General features: G+C 29.7%; 1 protein-coding gene across 1 annotated transcript in view; it reads right to left on the reverse strand.

Annotated features, from left to right (window-relative positions):
- Positions 1-22,500, reverse strand: part of Oamb (Octopamine receptor in mushroom bodies) — a 98,547-nt gene that overhangs the window by 36,187 nt on the left and 39,860 nt on the right. Inside the window, exon 3 of the mRNA XM_088267471.1 lies at positions 349-571. Within this exon, the coding sequence (XP_088123597.1) occupies positions 349-571 (223 nt within the window). The remainder of the gene's footprint in view (positions 1-348; positions 572-22,500) is intronic.

The following is a 22,500-nucleotide window of genomic DNA, read 5'->3' on the forward strand; positions in this document are numbered from 1 at the left end:
TAGAGGCGAGTGTTTTTGCCTAGAATTTTCACTCATGAATTACATAGCCTCTAGTAGGAGTTTTGCTGGTTATTCCTTTAAAAATTAAAAAAAAGAATAATTAATCAATTATTTAATTTCATAAAATGTAAATCCACTCACGAGTAGGCATACGCTATAAAACTTAAAAAGTTGAAGCCTAAGTAGGGTCACGATAAGGGGCGTTGCATAAGCCTTAGCTAGATTTTAGACTCACTTGGACGTTAGGTGATTAAAAAAAGAGTAGTGACATTTGTTAGTTCCGTAAATGCCCAGACTTCCATATTCTTCTTCATCTACATTATGATGACAGAAAAAAGGTTTTCATACCTTTCGTCGTTCTAAAGCCTTGGTTGATGGCCTTCGTGGTCCTGACGGCTGCCTTGTAGATCCTCCAGTAGAAGAACAGCATCACAAGCATGGGGATGAAGAACGACCCCATGGCTGAGTAGACCACGTACCCGGCGTCGTTCGTCAGCTCGCAAGTCCACGGGCAGGGCGGCGCGACGCCGGCCGTGGAGGCGTTGCGGCCTCGAGGGACGTCGGCGGTGGCCTGTGAAACGGACAACGTCGTCATGAAAGATTTATCAATTAGAAATCATGATGCTTCCGCAGAGGTAATAAGAGGGAAAGGAACGCCACTGCGCTTCCTTCACATTCGTTCAACTCATATTTTATTTATTGATTGGCGGTGTCCAAAGTCTGCGTAATCGGAGGGCATGTATGGATGTGAAGGAGGCGAGGAGTGTATGTCAGGACAGAAAAGTGTGGCGTTCCATCCTCTCTGCCTATCCCTGCGGGGGAACGGCGTAATGATAGTAGTAGTAGTAGTAGTTTCGGCATTCACTTTGTGGTAAGACATGATGAAATTGTAAAAGAAAAAAACTTATTTTTTTACCACTTGAGTTTATTTTCTGATGACTATGTCGTTTCGGAAAATAAAATGTATTTTTTTTTCAACATGACAAAATAGTCTAAGGTTTAGTTATAATATTACAATTCCCTGATTATATTTCAAATAAATATTCTCTCATTAATTGATTCGGTTGTCACTTTGTGGTAAAATCTATCCATTTTTAATTAATCTTTTACTTAGTTAATACCACTATTTCTTAAAATCTTCTGTGATACGTGTTTGAAAATGATGCGGAATGCATCAAAACACGTGTCACAGTAGATTTTAAGAATTAGTGGTATTTACTAAGTAAAACATTAATTAAAAATGAATAAATATTCTTTTTATGAATGAAAATCTTTAAAACACTGTGGGCAAAATGATTATTCGTAACATCGTTTGCAAATATTTTTCGCCTACAGCCTTTTTTTATAACCATTTTAAAATAGTTTTCAAGTGATCAAGTAAGTCTTAAAGTAATTTACTGTAAACAAATTTGTAAGATAAGTAGTTTTTTTAACTGTTTGAAGGCTTTTTTTAACCTTGCCATTTTTAAGACCTCAAATGTTTAATGTTCGTAAGGGTTACATTAAGAAACTCAAAAGTGGTCTTATGCATTTTTATCTTTTTATATTTAATTTTTTATATTTGTCCGCCTCCATAGTGTAATGGTCAGCACGCTCGGTTAGCGTTCTGGAGGTCCCGGGTTCAATTCCTAGGGGGGGTCGAATAAATGTGAGTGATTTTTTCACTATAATATTTATTCAATATTACCCTGGACTGGTACCTGAAGCGGAGGGCAGATCACTTTTCCTTCGTGTGTTAACGATCAACATAAAACTGCGTTTACATGGTGCAGTGCCCTATGCATCTTTGGGGTGCGGATAAGGGTTCGAATGAATTAAATTAAATTTGTATTTTTGAAATATAAAGTTTGTGTTGCATTTTTAGTTTCTTTTATTTATTTCAGTACAATGCAGGATATCCTGTTCGATGGAAATATACCACGAAGAAAAGGACACTTGAGCAAGTCCGAGATGTCATTATTTCCTGCCATGCTTTGGTCTAAGAAGCGGATGTATGGGAACAAAAACTTTAAGCTCTATTCTCACAAAGAAAAATATTCGAAATATCTAAATATCGGCATAAATATTGTTTGAAATATTCGGATTCAAATTTATCTCAAATACGTTTGTATACAGATTGTCCCACAATCCAACGTAATCCTTTTAAGGGGTGTCAGGCCAGCTTATGACTCACCAAAAATGAAAATATTACCTTATTTATTGTTTCGGCATTAACTTTGTGGTAAGACATGTTACAATGATTAAAGAAAACACTTCGTTTTTTATTTCGTTTATGTTACTATACAGACCTGAATGATGGAAGTTTAACTTCTGAAACATGTTGTCCATAATAAAACTCAAGTGGTAAAAAACGAAGTGTTTTCTTTAATCATTGTAAAATATGACCTCAGTAAAAGTGCCTTAGTTTTTTAGATATTTCCACTTTTATGAATTTCTCGAACATCTACGCCTTAAGTCAGTTTTTTTAATGCCACTTTTTCAATTTTTCGTATTTTGGGATTCTAATTTTTGTTTCATTCATATAATGAAATTCATAAAAATGGAAATATCTGGAAAACTAAGGCACTATTACTGCAATTAAATGTTCATTTTTTGGTGAGTCATAAGCTGACCTAAAACCTCTTAAAAGGAATACGTTGGATTATGGGACACGCTGTATATCATAATCAAATACGTTTATATTATGTTAGTGATTAAAAACCCAAATAAATATCTCGAGTTGGTTGAATATATCAAAACCTCTAAAAAATCCGTAAAAAATGCCAACCTTGGAATTTGAATTTAACTAACACTGCACGCTTTTATAAATTTTTTAATATTCATCAAAGATAATAAATTAAGAAATATATTTTCATTAATTCATTTGACATTCAATTTGTGGTAATATCTATGAGTTTTGAATTAAATTCTACTTTGTGAATACCACCATTGCTTAAAATGTGTTATGATACGTATTTCTGTACATTAACTATGTACAGGGTAACTAGGGTAAAATGTGTTTAAGAAATAATATTATTTCAAAATTCAGACACCGTTAATCACACATATTGCAAATACTTCAAATTATTTAAAAAAAATCTCTTATTTTATAAATAAAGAAATGCATAAAAATAACGTTATAATTAAAATCAGAGATTTGACTTAAAAAATCTCCCCCTATTGACCATGCTCCTTCTGAAAAATCAGAAACAGCTTCTACCCACTCCTCCTTAGTACTCATCTTTATGTTCCAAATACTTAGCTTTACATAGATGCATTCCAAGTTATAAGCTTCTCGTGCGGTATTTGATAATGATATTAAATACATCGAAACACTTGCTACGATAAATTTAGCAACTAAAATTTAAATACGGAAAAAAAGCACTCATAAATATATGTACACGTATATATACTCGTACCCTACATATATACACATACAAATTGAATTTCCTTCAATAATGGCAATATACCATAGACCAATATGAAATATATTTCCTACCCTTATGGGTCTATAATGAAATATGATTTATATTTTTTCGGTTCACAGCCCTTACTCTGAAGGGGTTTCTTTTGAAATATTAACTGACCCCTCTCGCAGTGAGTTCGTTTTTTTATTATCAAGGATTGTTAAAGATATATCATTGTTTCATTTTATTGAGTATTTTTTTAATGCTGAAAACGGCCTTTATTTTGTAAAATCACTACAAAATTGAGGCGGACAAATACTATATGTATTTGACAAATCTGATTTGTTAGTCATTTTCTCTTCATTTCTTATTTTTCTGTGTCCAAAATACCTCTTCAAACTTTTTTTCAGCTTTACGTTCCGTATTTCATTTTTATCATATAGTTTTTGGATTTTCCGTACATTGTAAGGAATCGCATTTCATGTTTTGCTTCCAACATTTGCACTACCTTTTCGTTGTGAACTGCTGGTTTATATAATTTGATATTGAATATTAAATTTTGTGGTATGACACGTTGATAATTTTAAAAATGAAATACTTGCACAATACCACTTAAAATTGATGATATTTCATCATTACATACACCTTGTTTCGAAAACAACAGTTGTTTTCATTGAAACACGATAACTAAAACTAGTGATAAACAAGTGTTTAATTACTAACTTATAAATCAACCTTTTTTTCTCTAAAGTAACTAGTCTTAAGAGAGGCATTATTTTATCAATCGATATGACAATATGATTATATAAATGATATAAACCTATTTAGATAGTAATAAGAAAAGTGCCACCTGATCATGAGTAATGATCATGATAATAGCCACCTGATCATGAGTTGTGTTACGAAAAATGATACCTGAAATTAAGGAAAATCATGAAAATAACTTTCGGGATATTTCAGTATATTTCAGGAAGTTTCAGATCACAAGACAAAGATACGTTTATGTTACCGGTTGAACATCTCGGGACAATAGCGCCTTAATCTAATCACCAAACCCTAACGTAACGCAAACATGTATTCGTAATTTGACCTTTGGGTAAGTTCGTTGATGAATATTTGGGTACCTCAGAGGGCTATTATGTAGGCTGTATCCTTTATCAATGACCGAATCGAAACTTCTAAAACTATATCGAGCATAAAGTTCAGTCAGAGTCCATAAGTTGTCTTACGAGACTAATAATAAATTGACATAAATCGTTTGATACAGACAAAAAGAAAAAAAAATCAAGTATTTATATTACAACATTTTGAGTGTGTCCAAATACTTGTTCACAAATCTGGATTATCTCCAGTTATATGAGTTAATTTTCATATTATTTTTTGACATCTCATCAAAGATGAAGAATAATATGGAAGTCTGGGCATTTACGGGGCTGACGACCGTCATAGGCTGGTTTAAGTGCTCACTTTAAACACGTGTAACATTCACCAATTCTACCCATTATTGACAACCACACTATTCAAATTCATGTGTAAAGTGATCACTTAAACCAGTCTATGACGGTCGTCAGCCCTGTAAATGTCCAGACTTCCATATTCTTCTTCATCTTTGATGAGATGTTAAAAAATAATATTAAAATTAATTCCTATAATTGAAGATAATACAGATTTGTGAACAAGTATTTGGACACACTCAAAATGTTGTAAATAAATTAAATGGTCAAATTATAAGCTTAAATAATAATCAAATGTAGCTAAAATTTGACCTCTCAACGTTAAGTTTACACAAAAAAAGATTAGCTGAGTAAGTATATGTATTATATATACATATTATCATTATATTTATTTAAGTGAAAGGATAATTATTCAAACTTTATAAAATTGAACAACTTTATTTTAACCACTTTTTTATTACGTACACGTTAAAACACACTTTAACTACTTTACTTTGATTTTTTTTCGTTGTTTAATTTTATAAAGTTTACAAAATGTGCCAAAAAATATCTGCAAAAAACATTCAAGAGATAATTATTTAGTTGTGTCGTTTTTAAATGTTGAAATTACTGTAAATTGTAGAGGTGATTTCTTACTAAAAAAGCACTCTATAAATTGTTCAATAAATAAATAAATCACCCCTTAGTCACACCCTCGTCGTTTTGTATTTTACCACTGCCCGTTTTGTTAACGAAATATATTTTAACGAAATTTTCGTTATATATTTCTGTACTTTTTATTCGTTTTTTCGATAGCTAGAGATTGTGAAAACGATTATGCTAAAATTGTTTTTTTCGTTTTTTTTTTCTAAAAATCATCTCACTCTGACTATCTTTAATAACTGGAGGATGAGCATTCCATGCCAGTGGCCCTGCAATAGCAAAGGCACGCCGACCAAATTAAGTCCGTTAATTGCGAGCTGGTAAGATCAGTTTACCAATGACAGTTGTTGTAGCCGATTGAAACGTGTAACGTCTATGAACCAATGGGCCTGGAATGCACAGCTCTTTTAGATACAACCATTAGTTTAAAGAAAGAGCTGGAAGAAACCCCCTTGATATTTCAATTTGTTATACTGTAACATTTTTATATTTTGAAAATATTAATAAGAATAATTGGCTTGCCATACCTCATCAATATTGCCTTTAGAATTTATAAAGCATATTTTTTTAACTCTTTAAAATAATTTACAATTAATAACGAATAAAATGAATCATTAAAATTATTATAAATTTTAATATTTTAAAATTTTGGCGATGTTTATTTCTTATACTCGTAATTTTTTTTTGTAATTTTATGGTATTCTTAATCGGATATATGATTTAAAAATATCTTATATTTTAAAATAAAACCATAATATTTCATATAATCTTCCACCAGAACATCAAAAAAAGTTTTTAATTAAAAACAAACAAAAAATGTACTTTTTCCAAAATAACAAGATTTTTAGTTAACATAATTTCGAGTAAACGTTACTAGAGGTATAATTTAGAACAGCAATGTAGGCGTTATTATTCCTCCCAAATACGCCAATTTCTTTCAAGCTATAAAAGAAAAGTACACAATTAGCTAGAAAAAAGAATTTGAAAGTTAAGGGCGCTTTACGAGGATATTTTTTAAAGTAAATCTTTGGAAAGGAAATTAATTAACAGTTTGGGAAATGGCGCGATAGCGTTTTATTTGCTCTCACCGTTACACGTAAAGGTTGTTTAAGGTAATTTATCAATGTTCCAGTTAAAACTATCGATAGATTCAAGGCATACATCCATACAAATATTGTACAAGGCCCGATTTACAATTTGATACAATTTTGCGGTTGATTTAGAGACAAGTTGTAGAATAATTGTGGAGGTCCTCTCACCAAAAAGTTACATTTCCAATATATTGCAAAAAAAAACCTTTTAATACAAATCTGATATTTTTACTGTATTCTATCGAAATTTTAATTAATTTGCGACAAAATATGATCAATTTTGTGCCAAACGGATATGAAATCATTAAATTGCACCAAAACGTAACAATTTTGAAAGCTACATTCCTGATTACTTAAAACCATTTATAATGGAGAACCTTGACAATTGTAATATTATCTTTTTATAATTTTTGTGTCCCAAATTACTGTCAAATTATAGTTTAGTCGTAAGGTTATATTAAGGTTTTATTTAATCTTAGAGTGGCCTTCATTTTTTCACCCTACTTATTTACATACATAGGAAAATCAAGAAAAACTTAGCATGATCAAGTATATCAAATACTGTGTGTATCAAATAAGTGGTCAGGTCAGGAATCGAAATAATCTACGTGTGTGTACAGTACGATGTATGAATGTGAGGCGAATATTGTGTTCAAATACAGATTGGTGAGGCGTTCTATTATCTCTGCCTACCCCTGCGAGGAAGCGGTATGAAGGTTAATTTGTAAGTTAGTTAGAATGCTATTTTTGATTTTCATGTAATTCATAAGTGAAAATGTTAATTTTCTCGTTTATTTTAAATTTGCTTCTTACCTTATGTTTTTCTCATTTATTTCTTTTAAATATGCTTTTTATGTCTATTTAAAAAACCTGTTTATAATTTTTATATTTTGCCAAGAATTAGTTTTGGCTATTTAAAAAAAAATTGTAACTTTATTATTTGTGTTCCAGTCTTGTTAACCTTAATCCCATATCCCAAAATGAGAAATAGAAATTAATCACCAGGAATATTATTAATATGACTTGTGTATGTAATATAAAAACACTGGCTTTAATGTAAGAAGAAATTGAATAACCGTAAAAGGAAAAAGATAAAGACGTTTCAGAAGAAGAAGATGAATTCCAGGATAGCGTGCGACATATCGACCGAACAAATTCGAGGGTACGTGAATGTTGAACTGGAAATAGCATTATCGATTTGGGAACATTATAATTTTACAGTAATAAGGGTTCTGGCTTGCCGTGAGAGAAGGTGATTACGGTAGGGTACATTTATAGATTCAAGCAGGAAATGAGAGTGCACGATTTATTGATTATATAATATTGTGTTCGAGTGCCTTTCCGCATTTTTACGACGATTTATTGTGTTTCCCAAACTGGAGTAAAATCTAACGCGATTTATAAGCGTCATTGTTCCCCTTTAGTTATTTATGAAAAACATTGTTATTAGTATCTATTAAATAAAAAAATTGCTAAAAAATATCAATCCTTAGGGAATATTCGAAAACAAAGAATTTATTCGCAGGGTGACCACTAGAGATGTCACATGTCTGTTCACGTCCATTTTTATATGAATGTATGTATATGGGATATCTTTTAAAAATGCATATATATATATATATATATATATATATATATATATATATATATATATATATATATATATATATATATATATATATATATATATATATATATATAAATATTTATATATATATATATATACACATATATATATATATATATATATATATATATATATATTTATATATATATATATATATATATATATATATATATATATATATATATATATTTATATATACACACATATATATATATATATATATATATATATATATATATATATATATATATATATATATATATATATATATATATATATATATATATATATATATATATATATATATATATATATATATATATATATATATATATATATATATATATATATATATATATATATATATATATATATATATATATATATATATATATATATATATATATATATATATATATATATTTATATATATATATATATATATATATATATATATATATATATATATATATATATATATATATATATATATATATATATATATATATATATATATATATATATATATATATATATATATATATATATATATATATATATATATATATATATATATATATATATATATATATATATATATATATATAAAACAGTAAAATAAAGAAATCAGTATAGTTACATGGTTTCTTGAAAATCAAGAAAAATCATTAATGGAAATTTTGTCATATCCATATATCCAATATTTACGGGACCTACAAAAGACGTAAAAAATTATAGATCGTACGGATTTAAAACGTGTAATTTATTTTATTTTTACTTGGTAAATACCCCTCCCTTTTCATTAAAATGTATGACACGTGTTTCAATGCGATCAAACGCACTGTCATAATTGAACCAATTGAACCAAGTTCACCAAGTGAACTATTGATAAAAAAATTGATTCATATTCTGCAAAGCGAGAAACAAATCAGTATTTGCAAAATGTGTTCTTTAAGCAATACTTGATCTTTAACAGGCCAATACGGTGATAAAGTCACATAAATCGCTCTCAAAATGTATTATCTATTTATTGGCGGAATCGTGTCTGTAATCCTCCAAAGCCGGGATCAAGCGATCCTTAAACTAACCTTCTATCTCCAGTCAATGAACAATGTGTAATCCTTTTACTCCTTACAAAAACAACGTACCTACAAAATATATTTTTAGAATAACATGAATTAAATACACTGTGCACAGATCCTTATAAACAAAACCTTAAATTTCTGGGTGAACAAATGTTTATTGATAATATTATAATTAATTTTTGACATATTTTTTTTAATAGTTTTATAACATAGATGTGGAATTGGCTTTTTTATCGTAACTATTTTTTGTAATGTAATGTTTATTATTGTTAATGTAACTATTGTTTATCATATCTTTTTTTTTATATGTAAACTGTACAATTCCCGAATAAATAAAAAAAAAAATTTTTTTTTTTTTTTTAAATAAAATAAAAAAATTAAATAAAATAAATGGACGAAGAAAATAGAAGTCTGAGTATTTACTGGGCTTACAACCTCATCATAGACTTGTCAAGTTTTCACTTTACAAACGAGCAACATTTACTTTTCTACCCATGATTGACAACCACACAACTTAACTTTTTGGAACTTCTATATATGTATCAGATTAATCTCATAACACTGTACATGTAGAGTTCATTGGAGACAACTATTGTTGGACTGGGAAAGCTTTTTTTAAGCAGATACCCTTTATCATGATGAACGCAAGATCCTAACGAGATATTTTTACACACTGGAAAATAAAAATGATTTTAAATTTTTTTGTAGATTAAAATTGACTTTATAATTTTATTCACAGTATTTTGAGTGTGTCTCTATACTTAAGCACAAGTCTGTGTTTCTCCACTTTGGATTTTTTATATATTTTTTACATCGCAACATAGATGAAGAACAATATGGATGTCTGGGTATTTACAGGGCTAATGACCTGTCATAGATTGGTTCATAAAAAAGGGTTAATTACAAATTGCACTGTGATCATATTTTTCGTTTTTCTAAAGCCCTGGTCGACCACGTCTGAACGAAATCCTAAGCTTCGTTCTATTTAACTGCTTTGGTTTTTAACAAAGTCAATGATAAATAGTTTTACAACATTTTGAGTGTGTCCAAATACTTGTTCACAAATCTGGATTATCTCTAATAATGGTAGTTATTTTTCTGGCGTTTCTCATGTATGTGATTATAATCAAGGATTCGGACTTCACATACTAATATAAGAGTTTCTGCTCAATTAAAAACTTCTTTTCATCTCACCAATAGATGTCTCAAGTGAAGTTCTAGTGAGTCAAGAACAATGTTTCAAAATTGGTTCATATAAATAGAACTTCCAAGAATTTGAGAAGTGTGGTTGTCAATAATGGGTAGAATTAGTGAATGTAACACATCTGTAAAGTGATCATTAAACCAGCCTATGACGGTTGCCAGCCCCGTAAATTCCCAGACTTCCATATTTTTCTTCATCTTTGATGAGATTTCAAAAACTAATATGATAAAAAACTTATTGTAAACATATCTCTTACAGCAACCACAATTTAAGTATGGTTAAACAAAATTTTGGAATAAAACAAACTCTTACTTATACTTTCATGATTTTAAATTTAGATAATGGATTATCCAATTTTTATTTCAAAAGTAATAAAAAATATATATTTATCCTTGGATGAGGGATACTGAAGACTGACAAATGATTGATAGTCACTTCTTAGTATGGAATATTGTAGATTATTCAATGATAAGCTTTTTCACAAAAAAATACGAGTGCGAATTTACATTTAAAAATAAGGTATTTTGGTTGGGTAATGTATCCAAAATTAAACACGGTTATTGGATTGATTTCTACTTAATTTACATAAAAGTGTATGATGTATTTGAAACACTCTATGTGTTTTTGATAATGTCATAATAAGATGAAATGCGTCACATATTTTCATACATATGTAAATAAAAGTCAAAAAACCGTGTTAAATTTTTGAATTCCACTATCTGTCTGCAGTTATAATAAATAAGGTATTTTTGCCTTTATCTCTATATGTATTTCAGATATTCCATTTACATAAGTGATTATTTATCCGCACTCTATTGGTGCATAGGGCACTGCATCATATGAACGCAGTGTTATCTTGATCGTTAACACACGAAGGAAAGGTGATCAGCCCTCCGCTTCAGGTACCAGTCGAGAGTAGGTAATATTGAATAAATATATTTTTTGACATCACATCAAAGATGAAGAAGACCATGCAAATCTGGGCATTTACGGGGCTGACGATCGTCATAGGCTGGTTTAAGTGATAACTTTACACGCGTGTAACATTCACCAATTCTACCCATTATTGACAACTACACTACTCAAATTCTTGGAAGTTCTGTTTTTTGATGAGATGTCAAAAAATAATATGAAAATAACTCCTGTAATTGGAGATTTTCAAGATTTTGTGAACAAGTATTTGGACACACTCAAAATGTTGTGCATTTATTTATATTAATATTATTAACTATGTTGGACATTGGATTACTCACTCTACCGATGAGATGTTAATTTGAAACGTGTCTCAAATTTCATATAAAACATGTATCATTCTTCATTTTTATGAAAGAAGATGGAAGTCTGAGCATCCTAGGGCTAACGATAAGTAAATATTAGAGGGATAAAATCAAATATTTTTATTTGACCCCCCCTGGGAATTGAACCGGGAACTCCAGTACGGTAGCCCAGCGTGCTTACCATTACACTAAGGAGGCAGACTTTGCCTTACTGCCATCCTTTAAAACCCTTGGCGTTTACCAAAAATAAAACACTTTGATAGGTACCCAATTATCATTTCAATAAAAAGTACTGAGAAAACCAAAGCAATTTCCGTGATCAATTTTCCGTTAATTTTGACGAGAATCCTTTACGGAAGAATTAAATCTATAATTAAAATAAATGATTGTTGAATAATTAAAAATCCTTGACCTGTCAATCGCTTTTTCATTTCCCGACAACAATCTCTAAGGCTTTCACCATAAAGGCTGTTATTTAAAGTAATTAACCTAATCAGACTCAAAACGTTATGGCCGAAGACGTTAAACTTTAATTATGGAAATTGATAATAAAATTTAACTGACAAATTAACACGGTGGCCACGAAAAACAGGGCGAATCTCTTTTTTGTTTTATATAAAAAAAAATGTATTAAAAAATAACTCCTCCGACAAGACACACAAAGTGGCTTGGTGGTTCTCAGCAATTTTTTTTGAATATGCATAAATTGTGATTTAAATAAATGTATACTATTTATGTTAATAAAAAAATGAACATCTCGAAATGTGAACAAGGATTTGGATACATTCAAAAATGTTGTGAAAGTGCATGTGTTTACCTGTTTACAAAGCGCGTATTAAAATACAACGTTGTGTCTAAATTTCATAGAAATTGGTGAATTGCTGGAAAAGTAAGATTTTGATCAAACTGATTCTTTATAATAGATTTATATTATCCACTGACACTTCGTGATGGAATTGCATTTTTAATTTATTATTAGATTAAAACCAATATTTTTAGCTTTTCCACTTTTTTATTTGACCAGCGACCGGGTTTCGTCGTTACCGACATCATCAGACTGGTTCACCAGTCTGATTCTTTATATTATTTTTTTAAAATTAATTTGGTATTAATTTTGCAGATTTCATTGCAAACATAAAGCACTTTTATATGACCAGTCTTAAAAGTGGTACCAAACAAGTGGTCCTAAATTTATATTTACACCTTTTTAATCGCCTTCTTCTGTGTTTATTTAAAAATTGATTTGGCGTTTAATTTGTAGAACTCCATTTTAATTTATGTATTAATTTTAAATCAAACACAGATTTATAGAGTCTATAAAGTTGTATTTTACTAACAAAAACACATAAAAATTAACGCCTATTTCTGCCCCACCTAGTATAAGTATATTTTGACTGGGTTGGTATAAACAAAAACAACATTTTATTTTGCCGGCAGAAAATAAATGGAGCTACCCCCTTGGGTCATTTATATTAATTATAGTCGGGTAATTAGGTCGAGAACATAATAATAAGTGATTTATATTTCCTTTCCGTTATATTAATTCAATGAGGATAAAACAATTCCTTTTGCTCGGCGACTTTTTCAAGAAAATTATGTCATTATAACGCTTACGCAATTTGAACACTTGCAGTAATAACAAGTTGAATCCATTTTTAATTTAAGTTTTACAAACAACTTTTTAATGGGTCCAAAATCTTGTTCACAAATCTAGATTTTCTTCAATTATAGGAGTCATTTTTCATATAATTTTTTAACATCTCATCAAAGATGAAGAAGAATGTGGAAGTCTGGGCATTTACGGGGCTGACGACCATCATAGGCTGGTTTGAGTGATCACTTAAATCAGTCTATGACGGTCGTCAGCCCCGTAAATGCCCAGTCCATATTCTTCGTCATCTTCGATGAGATGTCAAAAAATAATAAGTTTTACTTAGTAAATACCACTATTTCTTAAAATCTACTGTGACACGGAAAAAATATATCTTTAATACAATGTTTTTTTCACTTATATTATTGGGTGTCTTCGTTAGCCTGAATTTCAATTCTATCAAAATAACACCTTACATATGAAAGAAACCCAACAACAGTGCATATTTACATCTTTCAAAAAAATATACAACATGGATGTTATGAATAATGGGCAGAATGTTGAATGTTACACATAAATTATATTTGTTTAAAAAGTGATAACTTGAGCCAGCCAATTGCCAGTTATTTTACAAAATACTAAAAGTATAGAAAACTATGTGTATATATATTACTCCATGTGAACATGAGAACAGAATAACAACAAGAAAAGAATGACTTGTTTTAAAGATATTTCTATTTCACAAACGCCTCACAAAAATATTATTTCAATCTTATTATTTTTATTTTCAAATAGTATGGTCTCATAATTTCATTCTATATATAAAGGCTTTAGGGGTTTCCAAAGCAAGCTCTTCAACATTCATAATAAATTTAAATTATCTTAAATTGCTTTGAGTACGCAAAGCGCTTAAACAGAAAAAAATTAGAATCTTAAAAGCACAATACGTTTTCATTTCATTTCAGCAATTTATTTATGAATGTATATCAAATCGTAGTCATACAGGAGAAAGTGACCAAGTGCATTTTTTACAAAAACGTAATCATTGACTATTTGATATCTTACTAGCTTAATATTGCCCTGAAAAAAATTCTCAAGGATTTTAAATTTGGAAGTATAATATATTGACTTGTTCAAAGTGTGTTTATTATGTACAATGTTTATAGATCAATTAAAGGATATTAATCTCTTTGAGCTCAAAGCATGTTTAATTAAATTTGTGTTGGGAACAGGAAGGATAAACTAATGTGGACCAATCAGAACCTTCTCAGCGTATGCTGTTTGCTGAGAGAAAACCACTTTAAACTTCTCGGGATGAAGCTGGACTGGTGACTGTCGTCACCAGACCTTCCGTTCCACTAGAAGAAGGTTAGCCATTTTGTGTCCTAGCTTGGTTTATGCTACCAATGTCCTATTTTTACACTATTTTCATCATGTATGATACTACCTCTCGTGAAAATCCGAATTAGTTTAAACAGTCACCGTATTCCCATGATTAGGTCGTTTGGGATAATCGCGATGTTTTAATTTAGGACTCATAATAAACTACCCCCATAGAAGAAGGATCGCTTATTCTAGAGGTTACCACCCCTAGGTTTTCATATTCACCTGTCATTTGAAAATATTTGCATAAGCAAACACGAATATTCTACAAACATGTAAAATACCTCTGCTATAGTATGACTATGAACATTCTTCATAATTATCGACGCATTTTTTAAATGTAATATTATTTTACAAAACATGATATTATTTTAAATATAACATTATTTTACAAAGTCTACAAATGATAAAAAAAGGATAAAAAAAAGTTGACAGAATGCAGTCGAAATGTGATTTCTTAGACAAATGTATACGATGTGATTTATGCTATATGTTCCAATGGTGAGATGAGGAAAGATTGCAAGGCTGAGATAAGCATTATCGATAAAATTAAGAAAGGTTTGTTGAAATGGTTTAGACATATGGAACGAATGTTGGAAATAGAAGCAGAAGAAAATCCAGTAAAACTTATATTATCCAACACTCTCCTTATCATTCATCGTTCACTTTATGTTATATCACTCACAAACTTTATAATAACAATTTATTATAACAAATTTACGACTTTCAGTTTTGGAATACCCATTCCATCATTAAGTCAATTGTAGTTTACAGTTGACCAGATGGTGGAATGGTGAATTCGAAACCTGTAGCCATGAATTACAGTTTTTAGGTGGTAATACACAAAATGAACGATGAATTATAAAGAAAGTGTTATATTACCATAACACAAAGTAAACAATGCTTTTAATATACAAAATAAATTATAAAATAATTTAATTTTTAAGCCTACAAAGTAGAAAAAAAAAATTACATCGCCATTACTACAAAAGTATCAAAATTTTAATAGATGATAAGCCATGTATAACTTCTAGTCGACACGTTTTGCGACAGAGTTTTGAAACAACCTGTAGTGGCAAATCCAGCCCCTATATGTGCGAAATGGTAGACCACGTAATCCGAACGAAATTAAATTTCAATGCTTTACAAGTTTAGTTTCTAGACGTGTGCGATTAGTTCAAGTGGATATTATGATATGGGGGAACGTCCCCGATGATACTTTGTGCCTATTATATGAAAAAAATATGAATACAGGTTATTCACTTTAAATTAGGCGTTTTTCAAACCAAATTGGACGCATTACAAATATATTGGACGTTTTATTGTAGTTAATAAAGTTTAAAAAATATATTTATATTATTACTACACATATGGTCACTGCGAATACCAGCCCACTTTAATTTTTAGACTAGCAAGGGCGTTGGTCGTCAAATGGCAAGCCTGCGCGGCGCGCAGTCATGATCTGAGCGCGCGATGTGTACTCAAGTTCTCTCACAATATTTTCAATTCTTCTTTGAATAATGTATTAATACTCGTGGGATATATTTTAAAATTTAAATTTTTTTGAGCTTTAAGTGAAAGAATCCAAAAACCAATTGAAGTAACGTCTTTTTAAAAATAATTCGTTATTTATTTCGTTTTTTTTATTCAATCGCCTTAAATATACCATATGTTTATATGTTAGAGACTTGCAAGTATCACCTCAAAATTTAAAATAAATAATGACTTATTTTGTACGTTAAGATTATTGTTAACTCTCTTTATATTATTTATTGATTCGGGATTAACTTTGTGGAATGACATGTTGATTATATTTTTAAAATCAAACAATTGAATATACCACATAAATGAGTTTTATTTATATAAACGACTAGTTTCGAAAACATACAAATGTTGTCATCCTCTGGTACAAAATAAAACTATATATAAATAAAACTCATTGAAGTGTTTATTCAAGTGTTTAATTTTAACATTATAACTCTCCTTATCATTCATTGTTCACTTTGTGTTTAAAGTGGTATTACACAAAGTGAAGGATGAATGACAAAGAGGTGTTAAATAATAACTTCATTTAATTATTCATCATAGATAGATATCACATTATTGTAATATCTATCTATTTTTAACTAAGTTTTACTTGGTAAATACCACTTACAGACTAAGACAGATTCACAACATTTTGAGTGTGTCCAAATACTTGTTCACAAAATCTGGATTATCTCCAAGTACATGAGTTATTTTCATATTAATTTTTGACATCTCATCAAAGATGAAGAAGAATATGGAAGTCTGGGCATTTACGGGGCTGACGTAAAAAAAAAAGAGTTTCTGCTCGATAAAAAGCTTCTTTTTATTTCACCAATAGATGTCTCTAGTGAAGTTCTAGTGAGTCAAGAATAATGTCTCAAAATTGGTTCATATATATAGGAATTCCAAGAATTTCAGTAGTGTGGTTGTCAATAATGGGTAGAACTGGTGAATGTCACACGTGTGTAAAGTGATCACTTAAACCAACCTATGACGGTCGTCAGCCCCGTAAATGCCTAGACTTTCATATTCTTCTTCATCTTTGATGAGATGTCAAAGAATAAATAATAACTTCATTAATTTATTCAGCAGTTACATTGTGGTAATATCTATGTATTTTTAACTTCATTTTACTTGGTAAATACCACTTTCAGACTAAGACAGATTCATGAAAAGAATAATCTCATTGTTCATTCATCTCACGTTGAACGATAAAAAAAATCACCCTTTCATGACGTGGGGAATTTGTTCGAGCTAATTTGATTCCTATGGAAAGTTATGAAGGCAAGATAATGCAATAAAGTGCATTGTCGTAATCAGGTTGACACGTCAGCCGTAATGGGGTAACGAAGTTAGCTGTAGCGGCTTTACGTTGTTACGTTGGCCAACGGCATGTCCTCGGAGCCGTTAATACTACGTTATCTGCGCTAACGGATTGTTTTAGGGGTCGTTAATTTAGCTTTGTTGGTTGATGGGATTTACTATCACACCATAATACGACGGAAGACCAAAACATAAAAGAAAATGAAAATAAATATTATTTATTTATTGATTTTGCGTTTAATTTTTAGAACTTCATTTTAATTTTTGTATTAAATGTTAAATCAAACAAATCAAGTTTTTTTGAGTATAATAATTTTTTTTATTGTAAAAAACACATGAAAATCAACATTGTGACATTATTTGAAAATGCCATAACTAGGTGAAACAATTGTCACAATATTGTTTTTTTATCAATAAAATACAACTTAGATGACTAAAAAATCTGTGTTTGATTTATCATTTAATGCATAAACTAAATATTCGCTTTTCTCAAAATTACATTAAAAAAATTATTACTTTTTGGTATGGTAATATGAAACTCTCCTTAAAATTCATCGTTTACTTTGTGTAATACTACTTTGTAAACAATTATTCGTGACTCCCGGTTTTGGAAAATCATTTTATATCAGAAAATTAAAACAATTTTTTGGAAGTTCTATATATATGAACCAATTTTGAAACATTTTTCTTGAATCAAAAGAACTTCAATAGAGACATATATTGGTGAGATGTAAAGAAGCTTTTTATTGAGCAGAAACTCTTTTATTAGTATGTGAGGTCCGAATCCTGGATTATAATGACACACATGAGAAACGCCAGAAAATATCATTTTCATTTTTATTATTTAAGCTTATAATTTGTCCAGATATTTTATTCACAACATTTTTTTTCATTGTATTTGGACACACTCAAAATGTTGTGTAATTTTATCGCACATAACGTCACTCGAAGATTAATCCTTGCGGTCATAATGAAGCAGTTTATATCGAAGTTTAACAATTCGTGTATGGTCATTAGAAGATGTTCGCAAAGGACTATTGGGTTTATAACTCAAACGGATTATCTAAGTTAACCGCTAAATAATAAAGTCAACGGTTAAATTGTATTTCCGAAGGACATTTGATCAATTAAGGATTAAGTTATGGTTCCGGTTGGTATATATTGTATTCTCTTTAACCCTGTGAAATTGGAAGAGAAATATTCCTACTAAAAGACCGAGTGAACCATTGTACGTAATGCTGTTTTGAGATATTAAAAATTAAACGTTATAAACGGGATACAACCAGATACGACAAGTGATTTTAATTTATTTTTAAAACATATAACAATAAATAAGTCATATGTATGTATATTATTTCCATAACTCATTTTGGGATAAAGCTTAACAACACAAGTAAATTTTAAAAAAGATGAAAAATTAAACAAAACCAATACAAGATAAAATATAAAACAAAATTGCATATTTGAAAAACATATTTTTTTTATTGATTGCTCACGGAAAAATGTATTCGGCCAAGCATTGTAGTGGCTTAGTCTGGGTCAATATATATATATATATATATATATATATATATATATATATATATATATATATATATATATATATATATATATATATATATATATATATATATATATATATATATATATATATATACATATATATACATTTATAAAACAAAATAAAACCTGGAAATTTCATGAAAATAAATCGTTTTCGCAAAACCTTTCGAGACGCTTAATCCAATATCAAAATAATAGACAGGTATCTATTGAGAGCTTTGAATTCAACACAAAGTTCATAAAAACATCCTTTCAAAACATCACAAGATAAAGGGAGCCGGGCGATGTTCATTTCGGCAAAATTCTTTGGTCTTTTGTTTGAGGACGATTAATATTTTTTTTAATCCTGGAAGTTCGGCGAGGAAATATCGAAAAGGTTGCGAACTTCAAACATCTGATTTGAATATCAAGGGCTTGTAATATTTGCCAGACCATCTTGATTTTGAGGGAAATTTTCAGACTTCTAAGGGTGTGAATCGAGGGTCATACCAAATTCCGGGATTAATTCCGAAGCAAGCTGTTAGCAAAAAGGGCATTAATGATCTTTAGTGTTGTCTTACAAACAATTAATATAATGTCTTTAATTTGTGCTACACTAACTTTGTGATTACGTTTATCCGTTTTGTGATATAAAGTATTACTTTTAAAATTACCTGTGGTAAAAATAACTTAATCATACATTATAATAAACAATTATCCATCTTTAATTATTATGTTATCTTACTTTCAATATTCGATTCATCATAATAATATTTGATTTGCTTGTGACCTGTCATCGCCTTGTTCATGTGATTGTATTTTTCCATATTAAAATACAATAAATAAAGGAAGACTCTAATTTTATTGACTGCTTTAAACAAACAAAAAATACACATATAACCACATATATTACACGGTTTGTTGATAATTCTCCAAAAGGAAAAACAGCTAAAAATGAAATCAATTCAGTTGAAGTGTGAACGATGAACAATTAAATTCATAATTATTCAATAAAAACTTGCAAAAAAAGTTTATTTTTATTTTTTCAAATCTTTGTAAGTACAAATGTTTTTTTTTAATCTCCTAAAATCTCCTTAAGCTTATCATAGATTGCTTTGAAATTGGACACACGTTGCATTCGAATAAGCACATGTTGAACGTAACAGCAACCCTAAACATTGCTCATGGAGGACAGCGTGCTACTTGACAGGTGATATAATATTATGTATCCATAAGTTAATTAATAATTAAACGTATAATTTAAATTATACGAGTATAATGTCATCAATTTTACCAGACTATGACAGCCCTGTAAATACCCAGACTGTCATATTTTTCTTCGTCTATGTTGAGATATCGATTAAAAAAGCTTGACTTTAGTACGTACGAGTAACGGACAAACATTTACTTATAAATTAATATTTTATTTTTAACGTTAAAATTGTGTTCTCTCAAAACATTAAGTGTTTTCTCACCCCTAGCTGCTTCGTGTGAAAAATACCCAATTTCGTACAAAAAATAGGTGAATTGGTACATGAAGGGTAAAAGGTCGAAAGTATATTCAGGATTTGAAATGGTGATATGAGGCGTTATAAACGATTTGACGCGAAGTATTACTTTCACCTAAAATCGACAAATGATATGCCCAAAGATGTAATGTTTCTTATACTTACAACCCGGCTCCGTCCGTGATTAAAATTTCATATATCGTAGTCATACAGGAGAAAGTGACCAAGTGCATTTTTTACAAAAAACGTGGTCATTGACTATTTGATATCTTACTAGCTTAATATTGCCCTACAAATGGATTTAAAACTTAGAAGCATAATATATTGACTTGTTAAAAATGGCTATCTGCAATGATGTTTATTTTCTTGCCAAGCAAAAGGTACTTAAATGGCCCTCCTGAACATTTTTCGTTTTGTTAGTTGGTCATTTTCTCCTGTACGACTACTTTACGTTCACAACATTTTTGGGAGTGTCGGTGTTTTTTTTTTTTTTAATTTTTATTTTATAAAAATGTTAGTAATATTAGTAATTAACCACTCACCGACATTTTTATGTTTGCCGGTTTCGAGACGTACCCGTCTCTTCGTCAGGACATTCACTACCACAGCATGCAAAAAATACTCCTCATGCAACAATACTACCAATGCAGCGATACTAACAATGTAACCATTAGTGATCAAATGTCGATCAAAAATCGCATGTGTTAAACATTTTGTGTCGTTTTAAGTGTGTAAATACTGCTATGGTAGTAAAGGGTAGTATTTTTTTACAAGCTGTGGCAGTGATTGTCCTGACGAAGAGACGGGTACATCTCGAAACCGGTAGACATAAAAATCTCGGTGAGTGGTTTTATACTAATATAACTAACGTTTTTGTAAAAAAAATTGTACTTAAAAAATAATATTTACTTTTCACCTGTAGATGAAAAGATCTGTTTGTTTTCGAAACCATTTGTGTGTTGTGAAATTAAACTCATCAAGTGGTATTATACATATGTAATTAAAAATAAATTAAGAATTTTCATCTTCATCTATATTGATGTGAAAAAATACCACCTAAGTAGAGAAACCCATATTTCTGAACAAGGATTTGAACACACCAAAATGTAGTGAATAAAATAATTGGACAAATTATAAGCTTTAAAATAATGGAAAATGATATTTATAGGTATCCAGTATGTCTCTTTCATACGTTTTTAAGGGTTTTCATATCATATACATACACTATAAATACTCAGTGTTCCATATTCTTCTTCATCTATGTTGAGATGTCAAAATTATTTTATATATGTTTCGAAAACCAATTGAAATTTACATCGATTTCCACCTATTGCAGAATAAATTTAATAAAGATTTATTTTAAATTTATCTGGATATTTGTGATGTGTTTTTCACATTAATCTTCCCGTTTCCTTATAATCCTACCTGCCGTCAAGTCTCTGAAAGTAGAGACTTTGTGAATTATTCCTAAGATAAATAAATAAATGATTTTTAATTAAAAGTTGTTTAAACTTAACTAACTAACTAACCATCACGCCGCTTCCCCGCAGGGGTAGGCAGAGAGAATAGAGCGCCACACCACTCTTTCCTTGCAAACATTCTTCGCTTCTTCCACGTTCATGCATCTCCTCATACATACCCGCCGATTGTTACGACTCCTAACCTGACCACTTTCAAGTATTTGGCATACCTGATCGTGCCATGTTTCTCTCGGTCTTCCTCTGCTTCTTTTCCCGCTAACATTCGCCTCATAAATTTGTTTTACCGTTCTTTCCTCACTCATTCATTCTACATGTCCGAACCATCTCAACACACCTTTCTTAATTTTATCGATAATGCTTATCTCAGCTTTGCATTCCT

This window comes from Brachycentrus maculatus, unplaced genomic scaffold, assembly GCF_059751285.1.
Source record: "Brachycentrus maculatus isolate JH-2025_06_01 unplaced genomic scaffold, ASM5975128v1 h1tg000297l, whole genome shotgun sequence".
In the NCBI taxonomy this organism is placed as follows: domain Eukaryota; kingdom Metazoa; phylum Arthropoda; class Insecta; order Trichoptera; family Brachycentridae; genus Brachycentrus; species Brachycentrus maculatus.